The sequence below is a fragment of the Drosophila biarmipes genome, chromosome 2L, assembly GCF_025231255.1.
Source record: "Drosophila biarmipes strain raj3 chromosome 2L, RU_DBia_V1.1, whole genome shotgun sequence".
Lineage (NCBI taxonomy): Eukaryota > Metazoa > Arthropoda > Insecta > Diptera > Drosophilidae > Drosophila > Drosophila biarmipes.
The window spans coordinates 1502354-1528252 of NC_066612.1; the positions used below are offsets into that span (position 1 = coordinate 1502354).

Here is a 25899-nt window from a genome sequence, read left to right on the forward strand (position 1 = left end):
GTTTAATTTGTGCGACGGCAAAAAAAAAACAAAAGCAGAAACAAAGGCCAATGCGAATGCTAATTTTATTGACATCCAAAACTCAAGAAGGCGGCGCGGAAATTAAAGTCGCGTGGGGAGGCGTGGCCCGCCCACCCGGCCATTAACACATTTGCGGAGGGAAAGAACTTCCCACCCCCAACTTCCGCCTCCTTTCGCCGCCTGCTAATTAACACGTTTTGAATTGTGAATTTTGAAATGTGCTAAGCAATGGGGACGGGGGTGCAAGAATAACAAAACAATATGCAAAAAGGATTTGGTGTTAAGGATAACAAATCGAGGTGATATTCGACACAAGGAGCGATGGGGAAATGCCCTTTTCCGGTTCCGAGTTATTATTATTGTCAACCTATTGGGTAACAACGGTAATATATGTACCTTCAAAAATAAATAAAATATTTTTTAAACCATTTTATCGTTATAATCAAATCTTTATTTAGTTTCCTAGTGGCATCACCTAAGTTTCCATTATTTTAGTTTATCTTTTTTTTAGTATGACAAAAATAATTCAATTAGTTAGCTTGGAAGAGTAAGCTGCCGGCCTTATCATCATGACGGCACGTTTGTAGGAGTAATTATAGCCGCGCCACGTCTGCCAAAACACGCCTTGTCCATAGGAACTGTCGCCATATACACCAGTCAAGGCGCTGAAAAGCAAACAAAAATCCAGTTCCAATCTCAATGAAGCTTAATTTGAATTTCCAAACAAAGAAATAGTTACCTCAAATGACACTGGTAGTACCACCAAGCACCCCTGAAAAATTGTGCACAACTCTTGCTTGGATCTATGTCATTTTTGCGATCCTTAGTGCTAAACTGCATGCCCCGATGGTGGACGAACGAGTCTCCTGCGTCCCCATCATTAGAGCCCATCGTCTGTAGGGTGAAGTTGTTGGACTCTGGGCCGATCATGAAGCCATCGTAGTGCTGGTGGCGTACATTTGCATCGTAGTCCTCCAGGACAACCATCAGCTCTTGGGCCTCGAAGGAGGTCAGCGCATGAAGTTTCTCGAGCCCCAGGAAGAACTCATTGTCCAACTGGCCGAACCCCTTCTTGTAGTCCTGCCAACCGCGGTAGAAGTCCTCGCTGCCGTCGGTTCTTCGCATCAAAACAGTCCAGCCTCCACCGTAGCTGCTCTGGTCGCAGGACACCAAAAATGGGGCTTCAATGTAGCCGGGCAGGCGGATCAGCAGCTTACTCTCCGCTGACTCGGCGCAGCTTTCTGGGTATTTTTTGAGCTCCAGCCGCTCGAGTTTTTTGTCCAAGTCTTCCAACATTTCCCTGCCATTTCACTGTCAAGATAGGTCATAAGTGATTTTATTTAAATATAATTACCGCACGGCTGCAACCTCTGACTTTACGTCGGCGATATTATGGCAGATTGAAAGGAGAGAACACACTTCGCCTTCATTTTTCACAACTGAAAAATTAAAAACGATCAGGCAGCATAGTGTTCCGAAACGCGACATGACTACACTGTCTTTCTTTCCAGACTGAACGACCTGTTTTCAAGAAGTGGTCTCCTCAATAACCTCTCACAACTTGCCCATAGGTTTGAGAGATACAGATAGCTATAGAACAAAGAAAAGCACTTTAAAAGTTAGCAGTTGACAGTAATCTTATCATAAATCTTATCGCATCTTTAAGTCCACGATTGTGAGAATGATAATGTGAAGTTCGTCTTCCGCGGAGCTTGAACAATAGATAAGTCTAAGGTTTTGGATTTATTATTACAATAATTATTATTATTTGGTCTTCTTACAGAAATAATTTTATGAAATAAGTATTATTCGCAAAAGACTTCTTCTGTTAAAATTCGTCTTTGGAAGAGTATTTCTATTTGGAATCCTTCTTCAATTCCCCAGGTTGATTAGTCCTCGCCACTCGTTCCTTGATTCCTTGACATTTTCCTTTGAGCCCCCGAATTTTCGACCCCAAGTGAATCGAGGGAAGTTGTCTGGGAAGGGCGCAACCTTGAAGGTGTCAAAATAACATATTCTCCCCTTTCTCCGGTTTCATTACCCTACTTCCAGCGCCTTTCACCGTCTGAGAGCACCCGAGGTGGGCGTGGCACTTGTTAGGCACCAAATGAAATTAAAACGCGCATAAATTATATGGCTAACACAAAACGTTGACGACGCTGATGATGAGGCCTCCTTGAATATATTAACGCATTCGCCACGTTTCGTTTGGCTTTCCGTTCATTTCCCCATCTTGCCTAAAAAGTTTGGTTAATTTGGTATGCAGAGAGAAAATGAGTGGGTGTATATTGACGAATGCCCCCAAGTGTTCCGAGTCAGAAATATGTTTTATTCAAGCGAGTTTTTGATTTTTCATTTCAGTAATTTCAAAAAGCCTTTGCCTTAATACTTTTTTGAGCATTAGAAAAAAACCTATTGTTTGCATTATGGATTTTATGTACTAGATTTCATGGTTTAAATTGTTTTTAATAATGTTGTATTGTTTAAGGTGTTATTTAGGTATACCACCAGTTTACATATTAGCCTGCCTTTTTTCCTGTGTGCCCTCTTTTCGGAGGCACTGTTTCTCCGACTGCATAATTGCTCAATAGTGCGGTGGGAAAAGGAAAGGGCGTCGCTTTTGTTTAAGCAATTAAGTGCGAATTGGTAGCTGGGGTGAAAGTGGGCGCGTCTGCCCTGATTTATGTGGCACGCCCCCTTTTGCCGCCCCCATTTTCCAGTGTGTGTGTTCATGTCATTTCACATTTGATTAACTGTAGTTGCCGCTGCAGCTGCAACCAGAAGTATTCCGCTACAATTTTAATTCCGTCTGCACCTCTCATCAGCTTCCCCGTCGCTTAATTTTCCCCGCCACCACGCCCACTTTTTCAGAAAAGCTGGAAAATGCGCCCACGCATCTTACGTGCATCACATGCCAAGCAGCTGCTGTCATGTAAATTAATTAAAAATGTTTAAACCGCCGCCGGTTCGGCAGCTGCTTTTCCTGCAACATTTTCTGCAGGGATGTGCAGAAAAAAAACACAACCGAAGATTGAGGCTAACTTTTACTCAGGCACGGGAAAAGAGCCTGGAAAATTCATTGAAAATAATGCATTTTAAGCGGAAAATGGACTAGTTAAATTCGATTCTGACCATGGCTCAGGTTGTTTAAAAATTAGCTAAGAAGCGCAAACGCTTCTCCCTAAATATTTACATTAATATTTAAGAGGACGATGTATAAATTCTGTAAAACACAATTCACCTTCATTTAATACAAATATTATTTTTCACTAACAAAAGTGAATCTATCAAATTTGTAAATTTATGTCTTAGGATAGAACCAACCAGCTACATCTTTTTTGTTTATGCAGTCATAAAAAAGTTTGACAAAAACGTACGTTACTAAAAAGCCTTTTGCTACCTTTGAAAATGGTTCCAGAAGTGTTGACATATTTTTTATGTATTTTTATATATCTTTTATAGACCCCTATCAAAGTTCAAAGTGTTGTCGCATTGCTGGCTTTTTATTTAAATCGAAAAAAGTTTGCACTCTGAGTTGGGGGTGTGTAGTGAAAGTATTGAGTGGTTGGTTGGGGCTAAGTCCAAAGTTGTAGACAAGTGGTGAGTTGAAACTACTCCTGTCGAATGCTTCTATGACAACTCAATTTCGAAGCACACTTTAGTGTGGCAACCTCAACCATGACTGTCTGCCCTGACCTCCCTTTCCACCCCTTTTCACCGCACCCCCCAGATAACTTTCAAAGCCCTCCCCGAAATAAAAATACACCACCTAACCTGATCTACAAGCAAAGTTGAGGAGTTTTCGTGGGCAACACACAAAACGCATAAATTTATGTCAAACATTTGTGAGGCGTCTCCACTTCCGACCTCTCACTCACTCGCCCTGTACCTATATCTTTCGGTGAAGGAGAAAATTTATTTATTTGGACTTTTTAACAACTTTGCATTTCTCTGTGTGCGTGAGTATTTGCGTGCTGAGGTGTTGGCACGGCCTTTGTGGCAGTCACTTTTTCCGTTTTTTGGCAAACTTGCCACATTCAGTTTGCAAATATTTTCTGTGTGCCGCGACATATTCGAGGGGGAGGGTTAAGGTTCTCTGAACAGCAGCTTTAGGGGGTCAAACATTCTCATACAGCGAAGGGTGGGCCATAAACTACTCAGAAAATTTAGCTGAAGTAAAACGGGAGTCACTCTTGTTGATTGCTCAGAATATTCAGAGGGGCCTAGGAAATACAGTTGTTCTCCACATAAATTCAGGAAAATGAATGGATCCCAGAAATATAAATATGGCATGCAAAAATATTATAAAACCGAGGCCTTTAGAACTTTCTGTCGGCACCAGTCAGGCCCAACTGTTGATTCACTTCAGTAATAAAAACGAATGCACTCGAGGTTGCAGCTGTTCAACATGTTGCCAAGAGAGAGATTTTCACCAGCAATGTAGAGGGAAAAGGCTCGGAAAATGAGAGCGGAACGAGTGGCAAGGAAACAGTTTTCTCAGGGAAAGCTAGCCAGGATTGGATTGGCAAAAAACTTGGCCAAAGCCGAATCCCAACGATTATGGTCCAAAACAATATTTCGTGAGCCCAACTTCGTGTGTTTTAATGCACACAAACAACCGACTTCGACTGACCCCAAAACACAAATAAAACAAAAAGCAGAGGGGCTATGACAAACAAAAACTAATCAATTAGTTTAAAAATCAAGTAAATGGGTTAAAAAAGAATTTAAAAAATAAATAAACAAATCATTTTAGATTTAAAATTTTATAATTGCTTTTGAGTGCTGGCTTACTAATGTATTTTTAAATATGAATAACGAATCTCCACTGAGCACAAGCATTAGAAACTTTAAAAGTCATTTAAATTGACTGCATTTTAATTGGAAAAAACAAGCTATAAAAATCTTTCCAAATTGATTTATTTTGTTTTCGTCGGGGACAATAAGGTTCAATTTGTGATTCAAGCATTTGAAATTGGACCATCAGCTGAGACCAAATTAAATGGACATTTATATGAACTTTAAAATAAAAAATGTAGTGTTCAGCAAGCAAAAAAAAAAAAAATTATTGTTAATGTAAAATGGTAATGGTAAATGGTAAGAACTGTAACTGTATCTTAAGCTACCCACATAAGGGTCTTGGGTATATATATATACTATATAGACCACTATTGATGATGAGTAGCATAAAAAGTATACACTTATTAGAATTCTATCTTTATTAAATTAGGAAACAAATACAGTAAAGATATTATTTTGAAATAATAGTTTAGTTTCTTAAATACCTTTGGCCCTAGGACAATTCGCGGCCCGTCTTCGCGAGTCCCTTTTCTAGAGTCCCTAACCTACCACAAAAGTCCTGCGGCGGTTCATCCTTGCTCTCAAACTTTCCCCAAGCGAACTTTCTCTCCCTTGGCAACATGTTGCCGGGCTTTCTCTCGGCGCAGTCGCCCCGGGAAGCATTCAACAACCGAAAATTGGCGACTTCGTCTTTGCAATTCGTGCAAGGCCGAAGCTCACTGTACTCGTGGCCCGCCGTTCGTCATATCGAGCTTCGTTCTTAAGCTGGAACAAAACTGAAATTGCACTTAGTTGGTAAGAAGCGTTCTGCGGCCACGGGCGGCAAAGCGGAAAAGTCGGGATAGTCGCAAAGAACTGGAAAAGCCGAGCGGAAAGTCCTTTTAAAACGGGGACCTCAAGTGCACAGGGAAACCGAAGAAACGCGAGTGCGGAAAAGCGTTGCAGTGGAAATTGCGGACAGGCGGAAACCGCGTTTCGTTTACATGTGCGTTTGTAATTATGCAAATTGCCGGGCAGCTCTTTCGACAAATGGCACTCAAGTGCAACTGTTGCCCCGCTTTTCCCCGTGACCTTGCCACCCCTCCCCTTCTCCTCCTCCTCTCCCTGCCCGCACCCCACATTCATGCCGCCAAAATGCCAGAAACTGGGCCAAAACTAGTGCGACAGAAATAGAGGAAATGAAATAAAAATAAAATGCGAGAAGGCCCAAAAGGGGCCAACAAACAGTGACAAACAATTTCTGCTCAATTTAAAGCCGCTGCGAATGCTGTGCTCCACTTACCTTCGCTCATCTGTCAAATCCGTATAATTTCCTCTTTTTTTCTGCCGTTTGTGTGTCAGCAACTTGTTGTCCTTGGTCCTTGGTCTTAGGTCCTAGGAAGCCCTAGAAGCTCAGTCGGACCCAGACTCCGGGCTGCGCAAATAAAATGCAAATAAATTATTTTTATTATTCCACTGTGACAGCTGATTTCGGGGCCTTTCTTGGCATTTTCCCTGCTTTCCTCGGCCATTGTTATGGCTGCTGGTATTTTGTCGTTGAAAGTGGCTTAGCTTAAAGTTTGGGGCCATGCATAAGCGAATTATGAGTTATGCCAAGGACTCACATCGTTAAGTTCGCTGAGTTATGAGTGTCTGAAGGTGGCCTAGGAAAAGGACGAAAGTAACAGTGAGGACTTAAATCTCATAAAATCACGGCAATTGTTAAAGTTTTTGAAAGAGGTGTAGACAAATTAATGTCGTAAACAGAAATACATTTTTATTGATGTTGGAACTTGTGGCAGAATAAAATATTTCAACTAATTGGCAAATGAGATTTTAATAGCATTACATTAAAACAATTTGTGTAAAACAGTTTGTGTAAATTACCAATGTGAGTAGATTTAAAGTGGAAATAAAGATGCTTTCATTGATTAAAATTATTATTGAGGCTCAGGCGAAATATAAACTTCATGAATTAAATATTAAATATGTTAAAAAAATTTCAAACACAAGAAAATAGAAGTGAATTTAATTAAAAAAATGTCAATGAACTTAGCAATAAGTTTTATTCAAGAGTAATTAGCTTGTTAATATGCGAAGTAAGCCCCGTTTACATGTGAATTTCAATAGTTGATATTTTAATGCAGACACTTTGAGACCGATTAGCTGATGACTAAAGAATACTACAAAAATGGGTAATATGTAAAGCCACGAATAATCAGAACTCAAAATAAAACAGGCAACATTAATAACTCATAATTACTCGGCATTTAGTGCGGAGTATCGCAGGAGATTTCCATTAACAATTGGGCAGGGAAACGCTCCGGCTTTGTGTCCCCTCGGCTCTGGTTTAAATAAATAGCCCGGCAATTGCCGGGGCTGGGCCGAAAGGAGGCCCATCAACCATTGCGGCGGAACCCTCTCACCTGGGGAAGGGAGGGTTTGGGATCTGTCATGATGATAGTGTGGGCTCTTCGGTGGGAGGATGAAACCTAATAAGTTTGGAGCACGCAAGCGATGGGCCATTTTCGAGCCGTTTGACTGACATGCTGGCCGCTCATAAGTCGCTTTTTGCCGGGCATTGTAAACATGAATAAGACATTAGCAGCCCAGTTTACATGTGTAGAAGGGCCAACTGACTGGGCACAATTCCATTTGCCGGATCCATCTCTCCACTCGGTGCTCCTGGAAATTATTATTATTTGGGAAATATGTTAATTTAATGCCTGGGCATGGCTTCAATTGGACCTTTTGGCTTCAATCCCCCTTTGCAGGCCCAAATTGAAATGTCTGAGGCTTTAAATATTCATTGCCTACTTCTAGGCGCCTTCCATCTGCATTTTGCATGAGCAGGAGTGTGTGTGTGTGCGTCTCATTTAATTTAATTGAAACATTTAATTACAGTGTCCGGGCATCTCGAGTGTCTGAATATTTGAAAAAGGATTCCAGCATCGCAGCTGCAAAACCAATTCTCGAGTGAGCCTTTAAAAACAGCAAATTGAAAACGAAATTAAAAAGACAAAAAAACGAAATCGAAAACGCATACCGCATACCGTAGAAACAAAAAGCGAAATGTGTCTCGGGATAATCGTCATCGAAATTGCATTGCCATTGCGACATTAAAATGCAATTTGTGCGGGTGGCCGACTCCAGTTACTGTCAAACTGTTGCCTCTTTAGCGGATTAATATTTCTGTAAATACCACCAGTACCAAAGAAAAACGCTCTGAAAAACAGAAAATTCATCAGCAACAACACAGCCAAACATGTCGACCATAAAGCTGCTCATTATCGGTAAGTTTTATCTCACAATTAAACAGAGGGGGAAAACATTAATGGAGGCACGAACTCGAAATCAGGCCGAAGCGGCGGCTGCTGCGGTTTATTTTGTTTTCCTGTTTCAATTTTAAATCCGTGACCTCTCCCTGAGGTTTATTTAAGGTGGAACAGATGCAAAATGTGGCAACGGAACGGAGGGAATAATATTAATTTTATAGTATATATTTTTAAAGTTTAAAAATGTTTCATTAATTTTTGTTGTGACTACATTAAAAATAACGGTTTTGTAATAATACTGTAAATAAATTTGATTTGTGCTAGGTAAAGCTGTAATATTCTGAAAACGTAATTTCATAATAAAAATAAAAAACTAAATGAAAAAGTTACTGCCGTATTGAAAGCCTCTTAGCTGTATTCCTTTGGTTATTATTTGTTCTTGAGAATATTTTTCAGAACTTTACCTTCACTTCGCGGGATGCAAATCCCCCTTGATTGGAGCCATCGCCATATGCACCTTTTCTGCAGACCCAGCCGATTGCATTCTCCTCGCCTGACTGACTTTCACCTCTGCCCTCCCTCTTGCATTCTCATTTTCTTTTTTTCCTCCGTGCCACGCCCCCGTTTTCCTTGCCACTTGTTATCTGCCCCTTCTGGCGGTTTTCATTTTTATGTGCGCTCTGGGAAATTTCACAATGCCGCAAAAGGCGTTTACGTGAAGGGGCGAAGTGGGTTGAGTGACCATAAACAAAAGACACCACCCACTCATCAACAACATCATGGACAACATCATCCTTCTCCCAGCCCGAAAAAATTCGGTTAACAATTCATTTCCGCGCTTTGGGCTCCATAAATTGCTTTTATTAGGCAGGCGCAACGAAAATTACGGACTGCGTATATATGGGTAATAATAATATGCTTCAAGTTTTTGCATAACAAATAAAACGAATCAAATTAAGAGGTTACGAGGGGCGAGGGTGCAAGGGATCCCCTGCAGAGGGAAAAAATTTGTTTAAAAAAGTTAATACAAAAAAATCAAATCAACAAACAATTCCTGGAAATTTCTATTGATGAACAAGTTAATGAATAAATTATCGCAGAATATATTAATGACATTTATCGCACAATGAAATCGTATTAAATTTTCTTGTCTTAGTATGTTTTATTATATTTTCTATAGGGATTCTTATATGCTTTATATTGATATTTCATATCAAATTAAGAAAATTATCAACATAAACAATAAAGCAGTATATTGTGTAACGTTATGCAATCGACATAAACATTCCATTTTTATATTTTTTAAATATTGTAATAGTTTTTTGCCAGCTTAACCAGTAACTTCCTTTACCTGCAAATGTTTTATTTTTCTCTGTGCAACTCAGCCCTTGAGGCAGTGACAAGTTGTGAAGCGGGCCAGTCAGGGTCAGCTCTTGGTTTGGACCAAGTTGTTGACAGCGCGTCCTGGGCACGCAGGCAATAAAATTCAATATTTCATTAAAACGCACGTTACGCATACGCAGCGTGGCACGGGTCCAAACCAAACGAAACGAAATGAAACGAAACGGAAAAAGGCAACCGCAGACCGCGTGATGTTGTTGCTTTTATCACACGCAGGTCCGGCGTTCAAATCGGATTTCGTGTTATTAGCACTGGACCCACCGCTCACCGCTCCCCATTTCCCATTTCCCCCACGCTTTTCCGCGTTTTCCTATACGAATTCCCATGCACCGAGGAAAATAGTCAGTGATTATTGTCTATCAATTCGTTTTATCACTTTGGGGTTGAATAAACTCTATAGGCTTTTCAGTAAAATGCAGCACAGCTCTATAGTGTTTAGGAATGCATAAACTAATTGTTATAAAATAGGTTACTAAAGCTCAAAATATTTTTAAAATTCCTTTAAGATTAAGATCTGCAATATTGAAAAGAGAATTCTTAGAATCTTATTATGATCTAGACAAACTATAAGTTTTGTAGTTATTCCTCAGTGTATCTCTCTTTTTTGATTTGTCAGACAGAGCAAATGTCGACTGAGCGTACTCGAATTTCGCCCACGAATTGAGTCGTTTGTCGCTGTGGACTTCTCACTGACATTCCTCGGCTGTGGCGGCCTCTCTTTCTCCGCTCCTGTCGCCATCTCTTTCCAGGCTTTGGGACTGGGATTGGGTTTGGCTTTGGGTGGCCTCCGGTTTTTGGTTTTTGGTTAGGCGGCTGCGACGCTGACAGATTATTTGCTTTATTATTCATAAGAACTACAGCGAATTGGGGGTCATGGGGCACTGCTGTAATTCATTGTGTTTCAGGGGGTAACAAAGGGTAGATTGTTACGACTCCATCACAACGAGGGTTCAGTTGTGCCCGAATGGAATTGCAATGGCAGACGATTGAAGCGGATGAGTGCTCCTTGTTGGAAAAATAAAAGGAGCCACGTTTATCCAAGAATGATTGTGCTTTAATTTTAATAAAGCTTTAATACGATTTACTTTCTTAGTATGAATAAGCTGGTTTCAACATACAAAAATTAATTTGCTTGATTTTTTTTTTTTAAAACTATAAATTAACTTTAGTGCTTTTTACATTAATTATATTTTAAGCCATATAATATTTATTTGGGCACATTTGGACCCCGAAGAAATTGTAAAATTATGGAAACATTGCCTAGTTATTTGGGCAGCAAAGAGCTCAGCATTTAACATAATGTTGCCTAGTTATTTGGGCTCGAAAACGATCTAAAGTAGAAAGAATGTTGCCTAATTTTTTGGGCGCTAAAGAAATCTTTGTGCAAAACATGTTGCTCAGTTTTTTGGGCAAAGAATTAATTGCCTGGTTTTTTGGGCGCCGTATGTGTTTATTTAAAATACATTTTTTAACGTAAACTAAATATAAATATATCTGATTTATCTATCTGGTTTTTTAAATCTATAAACTTACTAACATTTGTACTAGCTACTTTAACAAAAAATCTTGTAAGTCCCAAAATCTGGATAATTCCTTCAAGCCTAAGGTAATTACCATAGTCCTCGCCAGGGGGCTCCCCACCAGCCAAATGACCCCTGGAGGAACCACTCACACTCGCCAATGAAATAAATTTAAATGCTTAATCCCCTCGAAATTACTTTTTTACAGGGTGTTTGGTGCGTTTAGCCTCTTGGGCTAGTGTCTTGACTATACTGTAGCTACTCATTTGGATTTATTAATTGCGTCCTGGCATTGTGCGTAGCAAGTAAATTAATTAGCAAATACTTGCTTTAATAATCATTTTAATGGAATTTGTAATTTAATGCGCCTAACGAGAGAGTTTTATGAGGAGATTACGAAGGCAGGAGCCCCGATTCCGATTCCCCCGTACTTATTGATTTTCCCCGCAATGAAATCGCTTCGTCTGCGTTGGCAATGTTTTACTGTCTGACAAGTCACCGCATGACCAGACCACAATTTGTTTAAGCGGCTTTAAATATTTCAACATGCCAACTTGCCAATCGAGCTGGCAAACGGAAATGGCCGGGGATAGGGGGTCAGGGGTCACTCAACTCCACTCGGCAAACTGGCCAGTCAATCACTTTATACAACTTTTTATTGCACGACATTAATTGATGGCCAGCGGTGTTGGTGATACTAAATAGTAGCACTTGAAAAAATTGAAATAAATTAGGAGTGAAAAGGAGTGATTCAGGTAAATATAAATCTAACCTGTTTTTATCAAAGCTAGATGAAGCTTTTGTAAAATTTGTGACTAGTTTAACGAAAACCATTTGTAAACTTTCTCAAATTTCTGTAAATCTAATGAAATAATTTGAAACTCTTTCAATTGACAACTGGTTAGGAAAAATAAATCGTAAAATTTGTTCACAGTGCAGTGACTACCATTAAATTTGTTTAATAACTGCGAATATATATGAAGCTAAACTCCATATTCCAATTTTTACTTTGTACAAAAATTATTTATTGCAGCAATGAAAACGGTTGGTCATAAATTAATAAAAAGTACGCCCGATATTTACTAAATGGAAATGTTTTAAAAAACCGACTAATTTTTCGTGAGTGCATATAAATCCCAAATACGCATCGTAAAAGCCAATTGAAATTGTTTTTGGTTTGCGAGTGCCGGGAAATAATTATTTGCGTGCCTGGCGAGTTTTTCCTTCGCCATTGCCATTCGCATTTTACGATTTGATATGCTAAATAGCCGAAAAGTTGGCCATAAATTTTTAAAGCTTTCAATTATAATGACGATAAGCGTCACGTAGCCATGGCACCTCTCCACCTCCAAGCAGATAAGTTCTGCCGGAGTTTGGGAAATATATTTTCCGGCACATTGCACACACTCGGCTGCAAAGCTCGAAAACACAAGCACACACAAGCGGACGAACTCGAATTGCATAAATTTTCCAAAAGCAAGGGGGCGTGTGCGGGGGGCGTGGCCGAAGTTGGCCCGATAAACGCTGCAAATGCCTTAAGACTTGTCATATCATTCCAACACTCTTGTGTGTGTGGGGGTCTCCGTGTGTTATCTTTTAATTAAACATGAAAGTGAGTTTGGCGAGCAAATTTGCTCAAACACACTGCAAGCAAACAAACAAACAGGCAAACAAACCGCCTGCGGCAAACATACAAATCATTAAAAAAGAAGGCAAAACAAGCCAAAGGAAACGGGTATAAAAAGTGTGGCTTAAACGAAAATTCCCCACATTGTGGGCCAAAGGTGAGTGTCAACGTCTGAGAGCTGCTTTTGACAGCCAGCTAAAGTCTCGCATTAAGGAAAGTTTTTTTTTCAAGTTTTACCCCGCTGCCTGAGAAATTTTTGGTAATTTTTTAAAAACTAGTCCTGCAAAAGTTTTACTTTTTAAGTGAAGGGTACCTCACAAGAAAAAACTACATCATTTAATGAATATGGTTTATAAGAAAAAAAAATTAAAGGTGCTTTTGAAAAACTTGAAACCTCTTTAATCCTTTGTATTTGTTTAAACAGTGGTCTAATCTATTTGGTTTCCTGACTCCTTTCAAATGTAGATTCCACGTAACTTAGTTTTCCCCAATCAATTTTGCCACCGTCTTAAAGCCTTTCCCTTCGCCGTAAAGCTTATCCAACCAATTTAGACAAATTCCTGTTTGCTCAGTATGAGGGAAACCAACCGTGGAATCAACCCACACACATGGCCGCAAAAAAGACCGGAGACACAAGTTCTCTGTGTACCTTCAGCCATAAGTCCACGGCGTACAAACATGTCAACCGAGCACACTAAACCACATTAAGAGGAGCTGGGATATAGCCCATTTTTCGCCCCTGAAAATATAGACGAAAAAGGGGGCGGGTCGGATCTTTATGTCCTGGCATCGTTTTAAGCGGCAGAAGAACTCAAATAGCGAACGCAGACAGCATCCGACATGTGTGACAAGACAATGGCATTAGTTGCCATTGCACCGAGCCCCAGCTTCCCCGTATATGGCCACCATAAGTTATGAAAGTTATTCCAAAATTTATAAGATTTTTCCACCTGACACACAGAGCACGTCTGCTCTTGCTGGGCAATAAAAACGTGGCAAAAGTCCTAAAAACAAACAGCATACGCATATCTAATTGAAGACGAGCCAAAAAGCCATACCTTTATCTCCAAGAACGAGAACGACGTTTTACACAGACGCTTAAACCAGTTTGCAAAAAAAGCAAGAAGGAAAAATATGTAAGGAGTCGTTTGAAATCAAAGGCAGCGAACAAACCGCAGACACAATCACCAGAAAATGTCCTTTGGGTGTAAAATCGATTAAGGCTCTGGCGGGCAAAAGTGCGGAGAGAGCGGAAGTCAATCAGCGGGCTGGGATATAATATCAGTGGCTCCCCAGACATCGGGGAATTACACATGCTCAGCATTACAGGTGTGTGAAGGCATGCGGAAGTGCCTGGCTAATAAGCCACCGACATCTCGAAGATTCGCATCTCGGTTTTTGTGTCCCCGACATTAATACTTGTGGAGTGGATCGAGATTTAGCGTTAAATATGACGAATAGATGATACCGCGGGATTGACTACTACCTTCACTTTATAATAAATGTTTAAAGAACGATTAATAATATAAATTTTGAAGGCCCCTTCCATAAATATTCATAAAATAAATGTACTACACTATACCTGACATAATATTTTCTCATTAAAAAGCTTTTCTTATATAGATGTCTTTCCCCCCTGCCTGACATGTAACTTATATGTTCCGCTGTCTAATAACTCCACTACAAACTATAGTGCTCCCTCATCAAGGGTATCAAATAAAGAACGAATGTGTTTGGCATTAGCAAAAGAATTTCCCTCGTGTTTGCTGCGATGACAGAAAAAGGGAGATGGTAGTGAAGTGGGGGAACTTAAGGAAGACAGAGGACACGATGATGAAGGGTGATGGAATGGGCGGACTCCTGTTTGGTGTATATGCTTGGTTTACTGTAATTGCACGACAAAGTAAGCGCGTAACTGCATATTTACATATCACTCGGTGACGACAATGACAACGCCGACGTCAACTCGATGAGAAGCGCGGAGAAGGGCGGCGACTCAGGAGAGTGAGAAGCTCGGAGAAGGGCGCGGGCGGAAGAATGAATTAAAATAAATTAAAGCATGCTTTCAGGCGCTCTCCGCGCACATGTAAATAATGCAACGCAATTTTTCTCCCGCGCGAGATCCGACAATGACTGCTTTTTTCCCTGATTGATATGTCCGTCGTCGTCCTGCTCGAAGGATCTTATCCGCTCAAGCTCAAGGTGTTGAATCATTTAAGATGTCGCATCAGCCATCAGCATCTCGCTTTGATTGCACCACCCAAGGATGCCCAAGGATGCCGGTGAGGGATGTGCCCCCGAAGCACTCGAGTTATTACGGCTGCTCGTGGCATTCCATTCCATTCCGCACCCTAGGCGTTCTGTTCTCCCCTTGAAAGGCAAATCAATTAGATACATGAATCTGCTGAAACCCCGAGATATATGTATTCACAAGTCCTCTGGCGTTTGATTAAAGTGCAGAGTGAAGCGAATGCAAAGGGAAATACTGAACAAGCTGCATTTAATATTCAGAAAAATATGCAATATAACCAAATCAGAGGACTTCAGATAAATAGGAAAATACCAGATTTTGGCTTACAACAAGACCTTATGGAACACAAATATAGTATACTTTTGGTCAGTGTTTCTGCATCTTAATGATGTTAAGCCTTCCGAAGAGCCGCCTTGTTGGAGTGCCCGGTAGAAAAACAAGAAGCCAGCCAGTGGTTTTTAATTCAGTTTTTCCTGCCAAGAAGGACAAACCCCAACATATGTACACAAAACGAACGCCAACTATAAATATTCTGCTAGATAGCACACATATCGCACAACTTTTGCTGAACAGAGAACATAAATTATGTGGAAAACAATTGCCAAAGCGAAAAGGAAAGCCCCGGACAAAAAGCAAAAACAGCAAGCAAAGAATTCGGAATTTCAGCGGAACCGAGTTGCAGCACCTTGGTTACCTTTGTCCACTCTTTATCCGTGCTCTGTCCGTTCTCATTTTGTGTCAGGTATTTCCCCGGTGTTTCCCGTAGCCCCCTTGCAGCTGTCAACCGTACACTTGGCCATGTCTTGGTTACGCATTCCCCACTGCACCCGGAGCGGCGTCCCCGTTCGCCGCCCTCATATGATCCTCTTTGGCGGCGGTAGCTTGTTAATCCACATACAAATATTGCGCATACGCCCCGTGAAGCTGAACACAAAAACTGAGCGTTACACTCACACAAATGGAGCATATGAATACATTTTAAAATTTTAAGTAGGTGAAGAGCTCAAATAGTCAAATCATCACTAAATGTACAATTATTTTAGATAAATTAATAGTACTGTATACTGAAAATTTGAATATAGTTAAGTATTTTATATATTTACTATATAATAAATCAAAACGTTGAATTTTAAATTATAGTTAACAGTTACAAATAAAATGCTATTTTGTAAATATTAAGAAAATAAATGAATTTTAAACCCTTGAAAACGGGAAATAACTAATTCAGGGGGTGGACAGTACGTTCTCACAAAGTTGCTTAAATTACACAGCTATCTTTGATGTTCCTATGACTTATTTAATTAATTATTTCGCTGGAAATAGTTCGGATAAATTACAAAGGTCTTGAGGTCTTTTTGAGGTCTTTAGAGAGCTTCCGGTCTTTGTTTCCCCAAGTGCAGTTTCGTTTACAACTAGGTGAGCTTTGCTTTGCTTTCGCCCTCGCTCTGTTGTTTTATTAACCCAATAACTAAATGGCGAATGCACCCTTTAAGACCCCCTTTGAAGCCCCTCGAAAGCCCCCGCATTCTATTCTCTTTTTCCGCGTGTCAGCCGTGGGCAAAAGCCAGAGTCCAAAGTGAGTGGAATGCGGGTGTCTTGTCTTTGTTTTCTGTGTGTTTGCTCCACTTGTCAACTGCAGCAGTGGCCACTGTACAGGCGAGCTCCTTCTCCACCGCGCACCTTTATTATATTTTTCCCAGCTACTTATCTAACACCTTTGACTCCATTACGCCGCTTCCTGCGGCGACCAGGCTTACCCGTCATGGCAACCCATCCAGAGCTTGGCTTGTCGGGATTTTAATTAGTACTGGAGATGCAACAGGACCTCCTCGTCGTTTCTCCTCAAATTTTCCTGGATGGTGGGATGTCCAGTGCAGAGTTTCCTGCATGTCCTTGCTTCACACCGTTTTACCTGCTCGCTGGTTTGGCAAAACGTTTTGGCCCCCATTTTCCTCTGCTTTCCTTTCGTTGACACGCTCTTGTCGCTCATTATCCTTTATGAATTTTTCATAAATGCAGGAGCACAGCAGCAGCAGGAGCAGCAAAAATTAAATAAAAAGAAGCAAAGGCAGCGCGAGTTGCCAAAGAAACTTCCAGCAATTGAAATTATATATTTTTTTCGGCGGAGAAGGATAATTTCTTAAGCACGTGCCGGGCAAGCTAATGCCACAGAAGGCAGAAAGCTGGAGCCAACCCAAATTAGATTTAAGCAACTCCATTGAAGTGTGGATCAGGGGAGTCCCCGTACCGGTAGCCTGAGCTCAGCAGAAGTCGCCCCAAGGATCCCCGCCTTTCTTCCTTTTCCCCAACTGGCATTTCGCCCTCTTGCCACGTGGCGCTGCATTTTTTATTACAATTTCGCACTTCCGCAGCTCTTTTCTTTTGGCGGCTGCCGGGGGTTAAGTCTAAGGGGCAGGGGTTAAGAAGGGGAATCTCCCTTTCCAGGTGCTGGTTGCACTTTCTACTGTTTTCTTTATTTTATGCGGAGTAGTATTTCGTGTTCTTATGTGTGTCAAGAATAGCCTATTTTAAAGAATTTTTTTATATTTTACTAAATAATTTCTTTTTACACATAAATAGGCAATTGAATAACATTTAAAATAATTATAATTCTTTATCATGACTTACATAGTATGTCACAAGGCTCTGTTCTTAATGAAAGCGTTTTTATTTTGTTGTAAATATTTCGTCATCAGGAAGGTCAAGTTTTTTAATCATAAACTTTTTCTCCTCATCCCCAAGCCGACCAGAACCCTTTCATAAAACCCATTACTTCAGTTTCCTTTTTGAAACCCTTTTATATCTCTTCGCACCTGTCTAATTGTTTTGCCTCCTGTTAATTACTTCCCACAGGACCTTCTAATTTGCAGGGTATCTCCGAGTGGCCATCTCTCCGAGGACACTTTCCCGGCTTTTTCTCTGCCAACTGCAGGGACTTGTTTCCCATCCGGCGGAGCTGTGTGCATAATTTCTTTTTGTGCAAATTGCAACGCTTAGTGTTCTTATTTCCCTCGCTTTTTCAGCATACCCACAAGTTGTTGCTCTGCTTTCAATTAGAATGAGCGAGGCAACAGTTTGTCCTCAACCTTTTTTCATCATAGAGCCTGCGGCAATTGTCTTTCTGTTGTAAGTGGGATGGTAAATCTGCGGCAACTTCTTCGGGTTTTTTTGGGAGGAGGGGGGAAAATCGCCGAGAAAACCCTGCGAGAACATAGGGAAAACACAGGCCCAGTTGCACTTTTGTTTCGACTCGCTGAGCCACGACACTCCACAGTTTTTGGCCCCGAGGCCCAGACGGATGCTCCCTGCCATAACTAAAATAAGACACTCGGCGCGGCTGCTCTTTCCTTCAGGTTTTCCTTCAAGCCTTCCCCCAGTTTTTCCCGCCCGCTTCACATTTCTCATCTTGCATTTCGCCTCTCGCACTCGCCATTCCATTCTGAATTCCCGCCTCTATTGTTGTTTTCCCACCGCCACTCGAGTGGCACTTTTGGCATTGCACACGCCGATATAAGGTTCTTTTTAAGTCTCTAATTGTTTGGCTCTTATGTAGGGTATTTTAGAAAGCACAAATATTTAAATTAAAAATATTCAGAAATATTTTCTATTTCACTTAGAATATGTTCAATTCAAAACAAAAAAGGGATTGAAATATTTGATTCCTCTTATGAACCCAATTTTGTACACCAGTTCGAATTATTATTTTCAATATACATATACCTATTATAATGTATAAAAATGTAAAATATTTTTTTGAATTTTGATACTAAAAAAGTATATTTTAGAGTCGTTGATGACTTTGCTCCTTATTTATTATGACGCCTTAAGCTGGGAATTAGAGAAAGGCTTTCTCTGCCCTGGCATTGTTTGTTGCCTGTTGTTGACTATCTCGGGGTTTTGGATCTGGAATTGTGTCCCTGGCACCTTGGCTGTTCCGACGTCTCATAATCTTCGGGCAACTTTGATTACAAAAGGACCAAACGCAGCGGTTACAGGGCGCCCTGTGCACTTGCACCTGGCTTTTGTGCTCCTTCTTCCTCCTCTCAGGGACTTCCCTTTTTAATTTCTCAGGTCTCGGGACTTCCTGCAACGATGACAGCGGTGGTGCTTTCGCACTTTCGCTTCAAAAGTTTTTCTCATCATAAAATCCCGCGCCAAAGGCTCTTTGACAGTTTTAGAAGGCGCGCGTTTTTAATCAGTCGCATGAGTCTTGCGCCTCGCTGCACTTTACAACACTTTACAGCCCCTTTTCCCAGCTCTCCACTTTGCGGTGTTCAGTTTTCAATTCAGGCTTCATCGGGTGGTTTGCCGGGGCTTTGAGGGCATTCCACAGTGATTTGTGTGCGATTTGCGGTTCATCATTGAGTATTTGAGATGCGGCTTGCTGGCAGACAACTAATAAGATAGGAAAGTTAGGGAAATAGTTAAGGAGCCCTTTTACAAAATATTCAGGCTATAAAACTAAATTATAATGCTTATAATTTTATGTGAAAAACTCACTAAACCTACTATTATACATTATAATTGCTTAAAACACGTTCACTCAAACTTAACATAACAGACAGCGCTTAAGAATTCCTTGATGAGACACAAAAGAATGCCAACCACAATCGAGCAATTCAATTTTAAGTGCAAAGCGATTTCCATCTACAGATTGTTGTGCCCAACACTTATTTAATAATTTACCAACACCTCAACTGTTTGCCTAGTGTCCATTGCTTAATTACTCAAATATCGTAATTACAATGGAATTGAATTATTCAAATACCTGAGCAGCAGCCAGCGTGTCTTGTCTTCGTCATAATCAATTCACTCGCTTAAATATACAATATTTATGGATTAATTATTTAAATTGCCAGTGTTTACACGAGGCAAACTCTGGGGCTGAATGGGATGGAATTGAATCAATCCCATCAGACAGACAGACATTGATGAGCTGTAAGTGTGTCAACACGAATTGCAATCATATAATACATATAAGTACAAACACCTCCCTCGAAGTGATGTAAACATTTGTTGGGTCTTTTTTAATAAATTTTAAATAAACAGCGAGTCGCGCTCAGAAGGCAAATATTTGCATTAGACGCGATACTTTTTCGCTTTGAGTTGGGTCTCCGTTGGATGGCAACACCACCCCTCATCGCCGTTTTGCAACACTGTTTATGGTATTGTGCCGGGGACAACTTCTGTTTGCTTTATAAATTATTGACACTTTATTGACAGGCGTGCGGAACAATGGCGCATCAACTTCATTATGCCTCTCGACGCACATTGATTGTCAGATCCAGTGTACACAGTATAGGCCTGCCCAATTTCCCCCAGTTCGCCAATCGCTGGAAAATGAACACCTTTTAAGCCCTCACGCACAATTGGCCAATTTATAAATTATGAAAAAACTAACAGAGTGTGTGCATAAAATATTAAAGTGCAACTAATAAATAATAAATGTCACAGACAGAGAAAAAAGACACATCGCAGCGAAAATGATAATATGAATTAAGTCCATTTGACACCTTTTGTTGGCGTAAAAATCTTTTTTCCTTCAGTTTGGCACGTCGCACGCGGACGCAAAGCAAAAAATAAAATTAAGTGCAATATAAAGTTATTTATTTGCATAAATAATTAAATAATTTGCGTGAGTGGCGTGGTGCGTGGGTGGTTTGCCAAGCAAATTGATTGTGGAGCGCAATCAAGTGGAAACAGCCCCGTCGACTGACTGAGCAGCTGAAATTCAAATGAAAATATCGAGTCCGCAGAGGGAATTGATTGATTACAAAGCAAAACCGGCTCATGGGATCAGTTAAGTGTGTGGGAAATTTATGTGCAGGGAAATCGGGGGTATATATAAGAAAGTGCCAGAAAAATACTCAAGAAAAATGGATAAAATATTGTTCTCTGAAAGATTTAAACATTTTAGTGGGTTTTCGGAAACCACTTAATTGGATTGAATTTTTTACCATCAACCACTATTTATTTCAATGGAACTATAAAACACCTGAATGTAGATTTTAATTCCAGAACGCCCAACGATTTTTTAAGCTTTATAAGATTTGTTTAAATCCAACAAAGCTACTATTTCATAGTAACCACAAATAGCTAAAATCCACCATTTATAACAATACCATTTTAAGTAGTTTTCCGTTTGCATTTAATTTATACAAGTTGGCGCATAAAACGTAATCCCTGAAAAATGAATTTCATTCAAAATCACTCTAAATGTATATTGCCATGGCAAAGCAAATGTGTATTTATTTAATTATATTTTAATCAACTCCGACCGAATAATTTGTTGATCAGTTTTTGAGCGCGCAAAAAAGTACACCTCTTGTCAATCAATTCAGGCGGCTAATTGCACAAATTTTATATTCCATATTAATTTACATATCATATAAATTAATTCCCGCTCTCGCATCGATGTGGCGGGGATTTATTCATGAAGTTGTCATGGGAATAGGGCATCGAATGAAGTGACATAAGCCCCATTTTTTACGGACCTTTTTGCGAATTGTGCTCTCGGTGCTCGATGCCATTTAACCATTTTATTTGCCCACCTAGGCGGGCGATTCCGTTCGCTCGTCACTTTTGTTTGTGCGACAATTGATTTATATCAATTTCCATGAAGCATTTCACTTATGTAACGTGTAACGCGCATGATTAAGCGCACACACGGCTTTATGAGTTAAATCTGTTTGCATTAATTAAAAGCACAGAGCACCGGCTACAGATGATGATGTTGACGAACGGTATTTGCGGTAATGACTTTGGCATGTTTATCACGCAGTTTATGGGAAACAAAGGTGAAAAACTGAGCCCCAACCGAACCCCCCGGAATCACATTAAAGCCTTATTAAGTAAGAACTGATCCAGCTCGGATTCCATTTCGCTTTTATTTTCACTCCCATTTCCCTCATCACCGTGTGCCAAAGGAAAAACGCCAATAATGCGTAAATAAAACACAATTTGTCTCAATAAATTTTCAATTAACGTTGAAACATTTCCAGCTCGGCGAAAAGCCACAGACAGCTACATTTTTAGCTGCGAGGGGAGGCGCTTGTCTAGCTGATTGACAAGAAACGAATCAAAATTGAAATATAAATGAAGCAACATTCGACGCGGTCCGAAAAGGGGGAAAATCCAGCGGAAAAGCGGCGGCAAGTTTTCCAAAAGCCAGCCGAAAATTCGCAATATAAATTTTGGCCCACCAAAAGGGAAAAATGCTGAAAAAAGCTGGTGACGAACGAATGAACTTGCCGCTGATGGCATAAATAAACAAGAAATTGCATTTTGTAAATGTAGTGCCCTGAAGTTACTCTAGAATAAATATTTTTTTAAATAAAATCTTAAGTTTTCATCCCCCCACTCAATAAAATGTTTAGTAAATTAAATAAATTCCTAATATAATTCCTTGTTTATTTTTGCTTGCGATATATTTTGCGGTGGTATTTATTTATCTTTGTACTTTACTTTTAATCTTTTTGCATCTACAATTATCACACACCGTTCCACATCGCTTGAACCTGTCCGAAAAATGCACATGCCCGAAAACTTCTGTGAGGGCAAAAACTAAACAAGTTTTTGGCGTTTTGTCAAAAATCAAATTACGAGTCTATGCCCAAAATGCAAATTTTTTGCCTGGAGTCGACCAGTGATTGGCGATCGGAAGGGGCGGGGGAATCACTGCAAAAAGGGGTCGCAAAACGTTGACAGAGAAACGCTCTCGAAAGGCTGCCAAAACTTTAGCAATTTATGGCTGCAGCGGGGGTATCTGAATCTGCCGGGTTTATAACCGACATAAGCATGCAATTGACAGGCTGTCTGCCTTTAAAACTCCAAACCCACTTCCTTTTTCGGAGCAGATCAACAGGATATAATGAGCATTACGGCCCCGCCCCCGCCCCCGCTCCACCAGAAATGTCAATGCACAAAAGCTAAATGAGTGGATAAAATGCCCGGGGGAGGATGGAGCTGGATCCGATCCTAGGAGTGGTGAGCGCCTCATCATTCAGTTAGCCAAACAATAAGGAGCCAGGATGCGGGGGACCGGGCAGGAAGCTCGGCTGCAATCAACATAATCGTCGGGCAGGAAGGACCCGTCCACCGACAACAGCGGGCCATGACAATTTCAAATGAATGCTAAATACCAGCGGCGGAGGGGTCCGCTTTTGCAGGGGGCTTCCAGGGGGCTGGCGACACAAAACAGAAACAAACGAGCGACGACAAACATAACAAAACAGCGGAAGCAACAACAGGAGCAGACTGAAAAAAGAAATTAGTCGGTGGAACTATAGATCGAACGGGGGATACCCACTACGAATGGTCGAAAAATATTTAAATAGGAACACAAATTGAGAATACTTTTTAAAAGTTCAAAAACATGTGTAAGATATATATATTTATGTGGAGGGAAGAGAAGTTAGTGAAGATTTTTTTTGATAATTTTCAGATTCAGCGATTTTTTAAGTCCCTTACTTTCAATAACTATGCTTCCTTTTGCAGAATTTATCTGTTTATTATTCCCATTCTGCTCGTGTCCACACAGACAATATACCCCATTCCTTATGAGTACCCTTTATAAAAATGTAAAAACAAGCAGAACAAGTAAACATTTTTGCCAGCAGCGACAGCGGCAACAAAAGCCTTGCCACATGCTGCGACGCCAGCAACAAGCAGCAATAACAATTGCTGCAACAGCGGCAAAAACAACAGCGTATCAGCCGGCAACAATAGCAACCATATCTGAGGAGCAACAACAAAGTTGCATAAAAACGCAAAAGGCAACGCACACAAAAGGACAACATGCAGTATACAAAAACAGGACATCATCATCTGTTTGTCTCCGTCTCTGACTGTCTGTGCTCGGCCTACACAGAAAAAAATCGTGTTACGAAAAGATTTTTGTAATACAGGCATAATAACATATCAATAAAATATCCGTTATCATCCATGCAATAGAAATCACGTTATGTTTTTTTTTTTTTTTTTTTTTTATTTAATTAACATCTTTATTTAATATAATCCAGGAACAGATCTAATTAAAGCCTTTAACCTAAATGTTTTCTTAAGTAAATAATCTCTTAATTATAAATTATAATTAGTTTTCAACTTGGTATATAGGAGTAGATCAAATTACGACTAGTTTCAAGTAAATAATATATTCATATTAGTCTCTTAGGAGCAGCCCAAAATGTCTTCTTTTGAGCCTGCGAATTGGGATAGCCCCCTGTAATCTCCGGGCTAGACGATTACGGTGGGCAGTTAGACGGTCGTTGTACCTGCTTGAGAAGAACGATATTTGGTCTTCAACAAGACTCAGGTTTAGGTCATTGTGAAGCGTTTGGCCGCTAACGAACCACTCACAGCCAGTGATTTGTCTTAATGTTTTGTTCTGGACGGTTTGGAAACGTTTTCGGTGGGACGCAGCCGCCACTCCCCAAATTTGGATTCCATATCTCCAAGTTGGTGCGATGATTTGTTGATAAATGTGCCGCTTGCATCTTAGAGATAGTTTGCTTTTCTTGTTTAGCATCCAGAATAATTGGTTCCGCTTTAGGTTGCACATTTTGACGACTCTGGCAATATGTTCTCGGAAGGTTAGGCGTTTGTCCAGTGTGAGGCCTAGGTATTTCGCCTTAGTCGCTTGCTCTATGTCCACATTATTAATGTGGACCACCGGAGTTGTTTTTCGGCGTAACGTAAAGCAAACGTTTACGCATTTGCTTTCGTTGATTTTGATATTGTTCGCCGTGGCCCATTTCTCGAATTCGTTGAGGTAGGTTTGCAGCGTTTGTGAAGACTCGGTCTCACTGTTCGAGGAGCTGAGAAAGCAGACGTCGTCAGCGAAGCTGGCCAGCAGCATTTTGCTGTTGTCGTAGGTCATTTCTTCATAGCTTGGCTTGGGGATGTCTGCTGTAAAGATGGAGTACAGTAGCGGTCCTAAGACGCTTCCTTGGGGAACGCCAGCTGTAATGGCAACATTTGCAGAGATTGCGTCTCTGGACTGGACGCAAAAATCTCTGTTTGTGAGAAACGATCTGATGAGCTCAAACAGGTTGGCTGGCAGCGCTGTTTTGACTTTGGCTAGTAGTCCCGGGATCCAAACTCTATCAAATGCCTGTTGTATGTCAAGAAAGATGCCGTTGCAGTATTCTTTATTGTCGTAGGCCTTCAGGATGTGATTGACTACACGGTGCAATTGCTCAATCGTACTGTGGCCGGCTCTGAATCCGAATTGGTGCATTGGGATAGTATCATTGTCTTCTAGGTGTATTATAAGTCGGGAAGCTATCAGCCTTTCCATTACCTTCGATAAAGAGGGCAGGAGGCTGATAGGCCGGTAGGAGCATGGATCCTGTTCCGGTTTCCCTGGCTTTAGAATCATACTGATTCTAGCACTCTTCCATTTTTTGGGAAAGTATTGCACTCTAAGTATCGCATTGAATATCAATGTGATAAGTAATAGTGCTCTCTTGGGAAGGATTTTAAGTACTGCGTTGCTTATTAGGTCATGACCTGGCGCCTTTCGACTTTTGAGGGTACGTATCATGTTTGAGACTTCTTCCAGACGGATATGTCTTATTGGAGGTGACATCTGGAAAGGGCGCTGTAGTATTTCGTTTATTCTGTTGATATCCTCCTCGGATGCGAAATTAAACGCAGTGAATCTGTCGCCAAGGTGTTCCGCAAATGTTTGTACTTGCTCTTCTAAGGAGCGACACCAGTTACCATTGCTGTTCTTCAGAGGCGTAACTTTCTGTGGCATTCTTTTTACTTTTTTGGTAAAGGACCACATATTAAAAATGGAATCATTAGAATAGTCCATATTGGTCAGCATATGTTCGAATTGCGCATTTTTCAATTCAGCCATGGCAACGTGAAGCTCTCTGGCGCATCTATGCCATTGAGCTTTATCCTCAGGACTGTGCGTTCGAATATAACGTCTTCTCAGTGCTCTCTTACGGACTAGAATCTCTGCAATGTTTGGGTCAATTCTATTCGAGTGGCGTATGAGGGCTCTGCCATGATTGT

At 40.6% G+C, this 25899-nt stretch overlaps 2 protein-coding genes across 5 annotated transcripts in view; one reads left to right on the forward strand and one right to left on the reverse strand.

Moving 5' to 3' along the window:
* Window positions 1-460: 460 nt before the first annotated feature.
* On the reverse strand, window positions 461-1527 carry LOC108029040 (fibrinogen C domain-containing protein 1-like). Of its 2 annotated transcripts, none has more exons than XM_050885047.1 (3): window positions 1390-1527; window positions 761-1332; window positions 461-686 (listed from the first exon to the last, which is right to left on the reverse strand). In XM_050885047.1, exons 2-3 carry the CDS (start codon window positions 1315-1317, stop codon window positions 548-550), a joined length of 696 nt encoding a protein of 231 aa, XP_050741004.1. In that variant the 5' UTR covers window positions 1318-1332; window positions 1390-1527; the 3' UTR covers window positions 461-547. The 2 variants fall into 2 exon arrangements, with proteins under 2 accessions (XP_050741004.1, XP_016956580.2); XM_017101091.3 differs by having other exon boundaries at window positions 761-1321; window positions 1376-1526.
* A 4110-nt stretch (window positions 1528-5637) lies between these two features.
* The window catches only part of LOC108029207 (hemicentin-1), a 104754-nt gene continuing 84492 nt past the window's right edge, over window positions 5638-25899 (forward strand). For all 3 annotated transcript variants that reach the window (XM_017101387.3, XM_017101385.3, XM_017101386.3), the window contains exons 1-2: window positions 5638-5806; window positions 7705-8093. In XM_017101387.3, coding sequence (XP_016956876.1) covers window positions 8066-8093 — 28 coding nt within the window. In that variant the 5' untranslated portion in view covers window positions 5638-5806; window positions 7705-8065. The remainder of the gene's footprint in view (window positions 5807-7704; window positions 8094-25899) is intronic.